General features: G+C 47.5%; 2 protein-coding genes across 4 annotated transcripts in view; one reads left to right on the forward strand and one right to left on the reverse strand.

The window, feature by feature from the left end:
* DNAI1 (dynein axonemal intermediate chain 1) overlaps positions 1-4,716 on the reverse strand; it is a 149,130-nt gene extending 144,414 nt beyond the window's left edge. Inside the window, exon 1 of the mRNA XM_049795142.1 lies at positions 4,621-4,716. Coding sequence (XP_049651099.1) covers positions 4,621-4,653 — 33 coding nt within the window. The 5' untranslated portion in view covers positions 4,654-4,716. The remainder of the gene's footprint in view (positions 1-4,620) is intronic.
* Positions 4,717-5,037: 321 nt separating this feature from the next.
* FAM219A (family with sequence similarity 219 member A) overlaps positions 5,038-12,061 on the forward strand; it is a 109,777-nt gene continuing 102,753 nt past the window's right edge. For 2 of the 3 annotated variants that reach the window (XM_049795101.1, XM_049795102.1), the window contains exon 1: positions 5,038-5,286. In XM_049795101.1, coding sequence (XP_049651058.1) covers positions 5,227-5,286 — 60 coding nt within the window. In that variant the 5' untranslated portion in view covers positions 5,038-5,226. The remainder of the gene's footprint in view (positions 5,287-12,061) is intronic. The other variant, XM_049795104.1, reaches the window with a different exon arrangement.

Genomic DNA, 12,061 nt, shown 5'->3' on the forward strand with positions numbered 1-12,061 from the left:
AGACTACAAGACTGAGGAATCACAGAATGCTCCTGCTAAGTTTACTTCATCTTCCTGAGCAGAGACATTATGATTCCCAATTCCTCTGGAGCACAGCACAGAGGTTAACATGTAATCTGAAAAAAAAGAGAACACCACATCTGCTTGTACGGTACTAAAGGGAAAAAGGACAGACATTATAAGAGCTAAGCTTGACATTTCTGTAAAACCATTTAATAATTTCCTGCCAGCTTTTTATTCTTGTTTTGAACACTAGCAAACTCCACGGTAAACCACTGCTTGGCGCAAAGAGCAGAGAAGCACAGAATGGAAGCAAAGCCAAAGGAAGCAAAGTGACTTCTAGCCTGCCCTGCAGCAGACATACATTTACACACACCAGGGATGCTAATTTAAGAGCTATTTGCCGATAACTTTTATAATCTGTTTTCTGAGAGACACTAAACTGAGTGTATATTTTATATTCCATGGATGGTTTAATGCATGTTTAAGAGCCAGTAAGCACCTTAAAAGCCTTTGCCGGCAAAAAAGTAAAACGTGTCTGATTGTTGACTGTGTTTGGGGAGGGGGGTCTCTTTGTTTGTCTTTGACAACTTGCTTTGAACAGCAAAGAAGCTGCTTATATGTCAGCGGGTGCAAGACCACAAGTCAAGTGTAACAAGAAATGCCTCACTGTCCAAATTCATATGCTTTCTTAACGCTGCATAAGTGACCTGCTGCTGACAATGGGGTTGACCTAAGTGATAAGACCAGACAGTCTGGTTTTTCACACTGTAAATGCAAAGAAGTGTATGCTATGTCAGTTAAGAAACCATAACCAAATCTTGCTTCTCCTTGGGTTGGGTTCAGCCACAGAGGTACACAGGAGCACAGGGTGCTCTCCACTGCTCACACAAGGCTTTTCCTTGAACCACGAAGCAAAGACACGGAAATCTGGAACCAACACCTCCAACAGCATACCCGATAACCACATTTGAAATAACAATCTCAGAATTGTTGGCCACTTTCTTTTACCACCCAGGGCCATGCATGGGATTGACACCAGGCTAATGCGGTGCTGTTTGCCCTGCCAACAACTTTCTGCATGTCTGTGCACATGCCATACAGGTCAGTGTTTTTAAAGAATAATACACGTCTGAGTGTCCTGTTTGTCACACTCAAGACCTCATTTTCAGGGGAGCTGAGAATCTAATTCTTCCATTCCCTTCGGTCTGATGCAGGGATGTTGGCTTATGCCTTTCCATAATTCTACATCTTCCCAGAATGCTGTGGAGCTCAATTGTACGTAACACATTTCAGACCTGAAAGGGAGGATGTTACTGAAGTACAGAGCATACATAAGTATTATTATTTACAAAGCTGCATCAGGAACACAAAGATCTAGACATACCCAATTATTTTAAGACCTGGAACACTGAAACACATTTCTTATTAATGTACACAAATATACAAGAGCCTAAAGATGCTCCTAATTAAGGCTCAGATCGAGTCAAACAATTTATCTGGAAAGCCACAGCCTTTATCTCTGATGGTCAACCAGACTTTGACATATTTACACCCAGGAATATGGGAGATTTCTTTCAAAGAAGAAGAAAAAGACATCAGGTGGCTGGAGATTGAACTGGACGGTGAAGTCACATGGATAAAGAAAAAAAGAGTGAAATAAAGCAAGAAACTGATGTCAGAGGAGAAGGCGGATACAAGACAGGCAGAGAAGATGGCTAGGCAACCACTACATGTAAGGGAAAAGAAGAGAAAAAGAATTGATCACAAAGCACTTGAAGAACACACAGGCATGAAAGAAGAGGAGGGGCTGGAAGTGACATGCGGTAAAAGGGAAGGACCTGATAGTGTTCGGGTAACTATTTCAGCTTTGAGAACAATCTCGGGAAAAAAAATTTCAAAGGGAAAGAAGTCAGCAATGAAGAACCTAGGAGGCAGAGCAGACCAAAGCAATATATAGGAAATAGACGAATGAAAAGCACAGCCACAGGTGAAAAGAGCATAGCACTACAAGAGAATTAGCGATGAAAGGGACAAGGACAGAAATCCTAGGGAAATGATGCTCAGTGCAAAAACCAGCCTCACCAGCAAGCAGCAGGCTTGCTTCCTGCCCTGCTACAAACGTGTGTACAAGGGAGAAGTGCAGGCGTTTACTCACTTATTTTCAAAGGAGATTTTCTTGTCAAGAACTGGGATCTAGACCTTGACTCACCAATTAATTTTATAGTAGCCATCAGGGCTCAGTAAACACCAATCATCAGGCCTTGACTGGGCAGTGAGTAGTGCAAAGGCACAGCTGTCCGCTCCCTGAACTCCCAAAGCCACTGAGATGTGGGCTGTATTTTGAGTCAGGGAAAATGAGGCAAAAGCCTCTGGACTCCGGAGCCAGCTAGTCAACCACACAATTTCTCCACTGCAAGAACATTCTAGTAGATAAAAGGACATGAAACAGAATCAGATTTAACAAGATCAAGGCACATATAGGAAAGGCAATACAGAACAAGTTAAAATTGTTGTCTTTTAAGTTATTGTAATGAAAATTATGTGACAAGCCGAAAATCCTAAGAGTTTATACAGTTTATGAAGTTTCAAGAGCTTTAAAATAAAATGAATGCCTTTATGCACATTAATTAAGTTTTTCAAATAACATGTGAATCAAAGCCTCTCCATTTCAGAATATTTGAAATAATGGCTACTGAAAATGATTGAAAATATTTATGTGGAAATTCTAAAAATAAAAGAAACTGAAATCCAGAGCAACCATTTCATGCCAGGTTTAGTTTGTATCATTATTATTATTAATGGGGTTTACAATTTTAGCATAAACAGCTTCATTATCTAGGGTTGGATGTGGGTTTCAGTTCTGAATTTTTGCCCTTTGCAAACTTTATACAGTGCTTTGTAACTTGGTAATTACTAGTACTTCTTAGTAGAAGATTAGGAATGTCGCAGTGATCCTCTTTCTTACTCTCGACTACTCTAAAGCCCACAAGCCCTCCTACCACATGTGCAGAAACACCCAGATGGCTCCCAGAGACCTCGGGGGCTGTGAGGAACCATTTCAGTACTTCTGGATTTCAGACTCCAACCTTTGGTTGCAGGACCAGGGAGATATCTTCAGGCTCTGCAAAGTCAGCTCACACTCAGTGAGGTTTATTAACTCAGGCTTCAGAGGCTGCGTAGGTCTGTAGAGTCTAGACAGCTGTAGCCTGGGTAAACCACAGACAAGATGAAACACCGTTGGGTAATTAGATGGGGATCAGATGATCAGTAAGGGTTTCTGTTCCCTCGTTGAAAGAGCTCCCTCTGTCCAGACCCCCTCACAGACCACTGGGGATAGCCCAGGGGTTTCAGCTACAACCTCACCGCTCTGGACCATCATGTTCGTCCCTCTTTTTTTCCTTGGGCTTTCCTTGATCAGTTATGGCTTTCTGACACGTGTCCTGGACTGAGGAAGCAGACTGCTCGTTCTTGGTCACTTCTGGGCCACCTATGCTAACCCTCTTCACCACAACCCAGAGATCAAATACATTGGGATTGACCTAAACCTGTTATGAAAAGGGTTTTATCAGCCAGGTCATCTTCTGCTTTTAAATCAAACACTTTGATAATCCAGTAGTAGATGAGATCCAGGAATGAATCTGACTGAGCCTTTCACCCTGTGAGGGGATGCAGGCAGACATGCCAACACAGAGCCCAAGGCAGACAGTGAGGTCTCACAGAAACATCCACCCCCACTGGTGCTCCCAGGGTAGGGTTAGGGCCAGGATGGTTAGCAGATGACCTCAATTCATTGTCTGAACAGAGAGAACACCAAATAGTGAAACAAAAGGAAAGTGATAAAAGTTACAGCTAGGTATAATCAAAAGATTTTTTTTTTAACTTTTTAAAAACAGACATTTCAACCTGTCTGCTCAGTGTCCCTGAAAGATTCTCTGGCAGGCTGGGGACACCCTAAGTGCATGAAAAGTTGCCCTGGAGGGGTAGTGTCATAGGCAGTAACAGTGATGAAATGGCACCACAATGATGTCTGATGACTTTATAGTCTCACAGGGTTGCAACAGAAGAGTGACACAGTGTGGGTTGCTCCAGCTTTGGGACATGCTGGTTTGCCTGAACAGGTTGCGTAGGAATGCCAGAGAACCCATGGGGTGTCACTGGCAGGGTGATGACATACCTCAGCGCAGGGACAGAGCGATGCAACATGATGTAGCCACGCAGTAAGCAGTGCCAAGGGGGGCTGTGCCAAGCCCCTGTGTCTCACCAGCCCTGTGGGGTGACAGCTCTGTGGGGCACTCTGGAGAGAAGTGAGCTGGGCTACACAAGGTGATGTAATGTGTGGCAGCTCTGGGAATGGTGACATCATTGTGGGCCTGCTGTCACACCAGTAGACACTGTGGCACCTACTCAGAGCAGGAGCTGAGGGTGGCAGAGCCAGAGTGGGGCTGCGGAGCAACGATCCCTCGTGTGAGCCGCCATCTGCCGCGGCACGAGGCACTGCAGTGACGCCATTCGGGGGCGTTGACGTCACGGCCCGGGGTGGTGACGCCACCACCGGCGCTGTCACAGGGGAAAAGCGGCGCCGCCCTGCCACGACGCCCGCTCGGGACAAGCCCTTACCTGCCGGTGCCTTTCGCCCGCCTTGGCTGGCATGCCAGCTGCCGCAGCGGCTCTCGGCCACCGGCCCCTCCTCACGACAGACCCGCGTCCTTCCGACCAGCCGCTGACCGGAAGTTGATAGCGGTAACCATGGCAACACGCCGGAAGCGGCGCGGGGCCAATCCGGCCGCAGAAGTGCGTCGGCCCTGGCTATTCCCGCCCCGCCCCACCCCACCCCACTCCCCCACACCTCCCCCCCCTTTCCCAGCCCCGCTCCCCGAAGTACCCCCTCCCTCCCCCCCGAGGGAGACAATGGTACGTCCCAGCAGCGGCGGGGCGGGGACGGCAGCATCCGGGCCCCGGAATTATTGGCAGTGTCCCCGCCCACCCGCATGAATATGCAAAACTAGGGGCGGGGCGGTGGCGGCCGGACCCGGAAGCGGCGCGGCTGAGTCACCCCGGCGGCGAGCGGCGGCGGCGATGAGGCAGCAGCCGCGGCGGGCGGCGGCGTTGTCGTCCTTCGGCGCCTGAGGAGCCTCCCCGCGCCCGCCTGCCCGCCCTTCTCACCTCACCTGCTTCCCTCCCTCTCTCTCCCCTCCGCCGCCGCGCCCCAGCCCTGCCGCCACCATGATGGAGGAGATAGACCGGTTCCAGGTGCCCGCCGTGCGCGCCGAGATGCAGCCGCTGGTGAGGGGCGGGTGGGCGAGGCCGGGCTGTCCCCGGCAGCCGCCGCCTCACCGGGCATCGGGGCGGATGGGTGTCGGTGCTCCCCGGGGCGGGGGGGGGGGGGGCGGCGGAGCTGAGGTCGGGCCCGCGCGCCGCGGCCGTGCTGTAGCGGCCGCCGTTATGTAACGGCCGTCCGCCTCCGCCATCCCCGCCGGGCCCCGGGGCCGTGCCCAGCGGCGGCTGCTGTGTCATCTCGGGGCGCCCGCGGCCACGGCTGCCCGCCCGGCCCTTCCGTCCTGCTCCCTCCGCCGGCTTTTCCTCGGGCGCCGTCGGTAGCAGCGGCAGAAGCCGCCCGCGGGGAGGGCGGGGGCTGGCGGGCGGCGGCGACTCCGCTCCCGCCTCGGTGGAAACGTCCCTTCTCTAAAGGCGGCGGCGACCCGGAGCATCCCCCGCCTGGCTGGTGCGTGGGGCGGGTGTTTCCCGCCGCCTCGGCCGGTGGGCTCCAGCGGCGGACACGGGAGTGCACCGGGGAGCGGTGGGAAGCGGCGGTCAGACCGGGAGGGCTGGAGGCGCTGAGGACTGGTGGGGTTCTAGTTGGCTTTTACAAAATACGTGAGATCTGGGGTAAGAATTCGGCAGCGTTTGTGCGCAGCCGGGCCGGGGAGCGGCGGGGTAGGGGGGCGCAACACGCGTGGTTGTGAAGCTGCGGGTCCTTCTCCGTGGCTGGTTTTGTAGCCGTTGCTCTCGGGGAAAAGCAGCTGTTAAGGTGCTCATCGTGCGAAGAGCCCAGGTGTTTCGCAAACAAACATCTCTGTCAAATTAGTTTTGTTCCCATAAAATTCTTTAAATAAAAAACAGCAATCTGCAAGGGTTTGATTCCGCCTCCCCCCCCCCCCCCCAACCCAATGCCAGGGCGTGTATTTTTCATATCAGGATGTTTTTTTCACTTCGTAGACACAATTATACTCGATTAATGAGCTCCGAAGAGGTTGACATAATGGCTACACTACTACACGGGGCCCTGGGGAATCTTTGCAGAGAAGGAAGTATGCAGGCTCATGGGACTTTGTGGCTGCATAAATGGGCAGGTAGAGTGGTCCCAGGCTTTTGGTAGCTTCTGAAATGACACTTATGAAGGAAGGCCAGCTGGCTGGCAGCCATGGGAGATGCTAGATTGTCACCCGGTAGTCCAAGACTTCTTTTGAGCATGTAGCTGCTGTGCTTTGATGCCACAGGCTTGCTTGTGTATGTGTTGTGCCCCAGCTGCATGCTGCAGAATGCTTGAATGTGTTTCTCCATTTCTCTTTCCCATTTGGGAGAGGTTCCCTCGTGTGTTTCTCTCCCCTTATTCCTGTCTGCCTCACTCTCTGTTTGAAGGTGTGTTGTGATAATCTGGGACCTGTTGAAATATCGTTCACCTAGGCGTTAAAGTAAAAGGTGGGTAACGGGCTGACTGACTCAGGATATTGATTCCCTTTGGCACCTGGAGTAAGCAAATTCCATCTCAGTATCTGATTGTGTGAGACAGGGTTATGAAATGTTTGGAGAGGTGGAAAGAACGTTAATGAAATACTTGCACAGATACCTTTGACAGCAGGTGAGGATAGGTTATTGCCAGGTTCACATTAGCGCTGAAGGTACCGCTGAGATTTCCACTGTATCAAACTGTTTATTATTATGAGTTGGTGTACCAGTCCTCGGTTTCTTGTTGCAGCTAGTATTTGTAAAAAGTTGAGAACACAGTAATTGTCTTGTGAGCAGAAAGACTCTTTGTGAAGGCCCACGAACTCAGATTGCCCCTCAGTGGCAAGAAAAACACTTTTCTTATGGTGGGAGTGTTGACAAGTTGTGAAAATATTTTTAGCGTGGTTTTTGTTGTGTTTGGTTCTTTAGCATCTAATCTTTGTGGTGGGGAAGAAAACTGTTCAAGTAAGCTGATGTGGACTTGTTGCATGCCCTACTTGTTGTGTGTGGTTTTGTCAAGCAGAGGCAACAGATGTGACAAGTCTGGCCCTCTCTGTTCATGTTGTTGAGCTCAGTGGGCATAGTAGTGAGATTAGCAAGTTTGGAGAAGTTGTTGGCAGACAAACAGTACACCTAAGTATTTTCTGGAAACCCCATGATAATAGTGGAGGAGTGGAAGTGGCACATGCATGCATGTTTGCCTGGACATGGGGTGAGCAAAACACAAAGAGGTTGTCCGGTCCAGCCCTGCTGTCTCAGGATAGGATGGTATATTGTGCAGCAGCAATAGGAAGCAGGTTTCCTTCCCTTCTTCAGCAGCCAAGAATTAGGAAATTTTCACAAAGGGCTTTTAACACTTGCATTAAAAGAATACTCTGATCCTGTGCTTCAGGGTTTCAGTTGATTTTTAACTAATGGAGCTCATAGTGAAACCTTGTGTATGCGGGGTGCTGTTGCTGTGACTGAGTGTGTAGGATTTTTCCATGTGCCTGGAAATGCTGGCATTGGGCTCAGAAGTGGGACAGAACAAGTCTGGTACAGCATTTCTAGTGGCTTCCTCTGCTTTGTAGCTCCTGGTCTGTACCTTGCAAGTAAGAGCTGGATGCTTGAAAGAATCTGTGCAGTTCAGAAGCCAGCTGGGGTTTATCATACTAATTTGCTTGGGTAACATGGTTCTGCCCAATACTGCTGTTCTGTTCTATTACAGTTACCATTTGTCCTGTCCCTCTCCCTTCCATCCTATACTTTAAAGTACAGAATAACATTGGCATCTCAGGACTCCTTGTTTCTTCTTCCCAGTGTAAAAGCTTTCAGTTCTACTTGGGCTCAGGGAGAGATGAGACTGACAATCTTTTCCACATCCAAAGGGCAGAGGGAGAACTTTGTTTTCCAGGTGGGTTGTAAGAGTTGTTATGAACTGCCACTGAAGCAAAAAAAAAAAACCACCAAAATGTTTTGAAACATGATCCCCTGCTTGAAAGCAAATAAAGAAGAGAAGGTACCTTGCTTGATTTGAAGTGCATACACTGTATGAAATGGTTTTTTTCATCCTGTTCAGGCTGGAGGGCATCCTAGGAGAGCACTGTTCCCTCTGAGTCTAGCCAGTACCTGGCAGTGTGAGCAGGGTCCTAAAGTGAGGTTTGTGAAGCTAGGCTTTGCTTGAAATCCTTACAAACTTTGTGTTGTTGACCAGCAAGCACGCTTTTGAACGTCTTGTTCGTCTGTGTAGATAAATTGTCATCTTAGCTTTTGATATCTTTATGCTGAACTCCAGGATAACCGGCAGTGATCTGCCTCGAAACCATCTGACATGCAGGCCTGCTGATCTGCTAATGTTCAAACTTAAGAGATCGGTATGGCTGTTAAATGTTGAAGGCAAGCCATTCTTAGAAAGTAATCTGAAGCCTTTCTGAGCCCCTCCGCCTCCAAACCTGCCACTGATACTGGCACTATTGATCAGTTGTCTGTCAAGGTGATAATACACTAATGTCTGGCATCGATTGAATATACATCTTGACAATAACTAGTGTTGTATTTACTGATCAGGGACAGAAAACCTGTCACATCTGTGGCTTTTTGCAAAAGTAACTTCTTTAAAGCTCAAACGTGTCTGGTGGGGGAACCTTTTCTCTTTGACAGCCTTGTCCAGCCAAGGGCTGCATTGGCATCTCCTTGCAAGGCTAAGGCCAGCACCTACCTAGCACAGACTGGAGCTGTTTGGAGTACTGCTTGCTTTGACAAAGCCTGCCAGGATCTCTGGTTGTTGCAGGTTTCTCTCTGCTAGTAACAAGTTGGACAGTGGTTGTGTTGCGGAGCCGAGAAGCATTTGGTCTGCAGGCTGCACGTTGCCCAGCTCTGTCATATGTGACCTCCTACCCTTTGCATTGGATGCAGTGATGTGAAGTTAAGAAGGTGGGCAATCATTTCCTCCTCAATCCAGCCTGTTTGGATAAGCATTGAGGAGTCAACCAAGCTGTCTTGGCTCTGCTTGACCTCTACAAACATGTTATGAGAACTGCTGTTTACTAATGCAGACCCAAGGAAAGGTTCAGCACAGGACTTAATGAGAGGGAGTTGCTGTGGCCAGATGGGTACAATGGCATACAGACCCTCATTAAACATTGGGAGGTTGTAGGATGGGATGAGACCCAGTGTTTCACATCTTTGTGAGGCACATTACTCTGCATATTTTGATATTGTGGCACAATTCAGTACATGTTCATCATGCAAGGGAAGAAAGACTGGTAACTGGCACTTGGTCACATTCATGTGGCACCTTTCCATGGAAATGGGGTGGTCTGTTCTGATCCCCGTTTCCTATCTAGGATACTGGTAGCTCTTAGCTTCCATCTGAAAAAAATGTCTGCCTCTTCAAATTAATATAAACTAATTTAAAAGGGGTTTTGGTTACTCCTAATGCTTAGTATCATGTCTTTCCTATCAACACGATGCAAGCTCAACTGTGGAAACTCTGTTCCGCTTAGTTTCTATTTGATCTCTGACTCTGCTTGTCACGATCCTTCTGCACTCACAAAAAGGGCTCTCTTTGTTAGCTGCTGGGTAGTGCATTAGTTTCAGATAAAGTCAATTCCCAGCATTGCAGGGTTGTGATGAGCCTTGAAATTCATTATTTCTGGGACACTTACACTTGGTAGGTAGCTATCTTGGCTGATGGGTTTGGTATTTGATGTGTTAACTTCCAACTAGACAGTTTTTCCCAGTCTGTCAGTGGTGGTACATTGTTGTGATGATTGGTGTTGGTTTGTTTGCTCCAAGTTTTTTGACAGGAAGGTTTCCTAACATATAATTCTCATTACAAAGGTAGATATTAAAGGGTGACAGAAGTGAAGGGACACTTGCACAATGAGGATTCTGCAGAGAAAAAGAATTAAAACACTCTTTTGAAATAGAAATGGGAGAGCCTGTAATTATATGTAGACCCATCCTTTCTTCAGCACTGAAGCCTCTCTACATGCTCTCCCTGTGATTTTTAAGTCTGTGTTTTGTGTTGCTAGCTAAACTCTTGCAAAATCCTTAGTGTTTTTGTTAAAATGAAACGTACTGAGCATGATGCAGTGGGGTTGTATTGAATTCTGCTGGTACATGAAACGCTCCTGAGCCTATGTCTCTAGCGTACACCAAGCACTGGCTGGCATATGATGGCAAACTGACAGATGACTGTGTTGGATCACATGTTGCTCCCGTATGCTGATGCAGGCAGTTTCTGTTCTCAGCACAAAAATGGAAGTAGAGTAGAAGTGCTCTTGCCCACGTGGCACCAGTATGATTTCTCCTAACAAAAAGCACTTGTCAAAGTGCAGCAGCTTCAGAGGAGCTTTGACACAAACTCCTGAGGCTTTAGCTTACTTTCTGAAAGCAGAAGCTGGAATGCAGTATTTCAGCTTCCCAGTTCTTGGCCCACATGAAAAATGGGAGCTCTTTCTGGAAATTGAGCTCCCATTGGGAGCTGATGGTTCTTATCTTGTTCTGAAGCATTGTGGCGAGGCTGGTTCCTTGCAGATGTTTGCCAGGCTGTGGGACCTCAGGCTGGTAGCTGTGATGACAACAGCCAGCCTAAGGGTATTGCTTAGCCACTTCCTACAGTGATGCTGTTGGCTTTCTAGGTGAGATGCCAAATCTATGCTCATCGTGAAGGTGTAAAATTTCCCGAAACTTTGAAGATACAGATAATACATTTCTATACAGCTTTTTTGAACATTAGAAGAGAAGAACAGAAAAAAGCAATTAGATTATCTACTGGATACTTAGTTTTTAAAAAATGAACTATAATTTTAGTCAGCAGACAGTATGAGTGCTCAGCATACTTATAAAATATGCATTCTTTTATTTTTGGAAAATACTATCTCACCCTAGGAAGGTTGTGCTGTGTGTTAACATCTCTTTGTTTTGTCTGATGCATCCCTAAAATGGGGAAAAACCTAAAATCAGAGAACCAAAAGTAACTAAGAAGCAAAAATAAAGGTTATCTGTAGGGCTTAGAAATAGTACATTAATATAACGTCAGGTTTCTAGGGCAGATACAGAAGAAAGTAATCTTTCTAGAAGGAAAAAGCTTCTAAAATGAAAATGTCTTCCCTATATATATTCATTGTAATGTAGCCCAGGGGTTACACAGCTCTGTTTTGTAATTGCTTGCAGTACATGAGATTTGTAATGTCACAGCGCTGTGGGTTCTGAAATAGAACAATTTCAGATAGTCCTGCTTTTAGTTATACAGCCTGTTTTGATGTCCTGCGGTGTCATCTATAGCAGTAGTCTAAAGATTACCTCCCTGAATAGTTCAGTTGATTTGGGTTCTGTCCTGTCCCCTCCCTGCTCCATATCAGGCCTTTGGTACAGAGGTACAGGAGCATTTTTATTACCACCCCAGGCCAGGCTGAAGCTCCAGCAGTTGTCCAGCACAGGCTCCTGAACGGCTGTGGTGAGGATGTGGCTGCTGTAGCTGGAGGATGACCTATCAGGACACGGGAGCATGTTGTGACTGGCACTGTCTCTCCAGGCACACTGTTTCTTCTCCACTTCTTTGTACAAGCTCCAGCTATGGTTGTACTGTCAGTCACGTTTGGAAGTCTCTTCCTGAGTGAAGAAAGGTGTTTAAAAAGGGGCACTGAATTCTGTGAAGAATTAAACCTGCACAGTCCCCTCTTGGGATTCTTCCATAACTCCCAAGAGCTTGTTATCTGTAGCTTGATACTAATATGTACTCAGACACCAATTTCTGCTATCGATATAGCCATATACTCTCTTTGCCACTAGGTAGTGGCAGGTCCTTAAAGAGTCAGACAAGATGAGCAAAATGCCAGCGTGAGAG

The sequence above is a fragment of the Accipiter gentilis genome, chromosome Z (genome assembly GCF_929443795.1).
Source record: "Accipiter gentilis chromosome Z, bAccGen1.1, whole genome shotgun sequence".
Lineage (NCBI taxonomy): Eukaryota > Metazoa > Chordata > Aves > Accipitriformes > Accipitridae > Astur > Astur gentilis.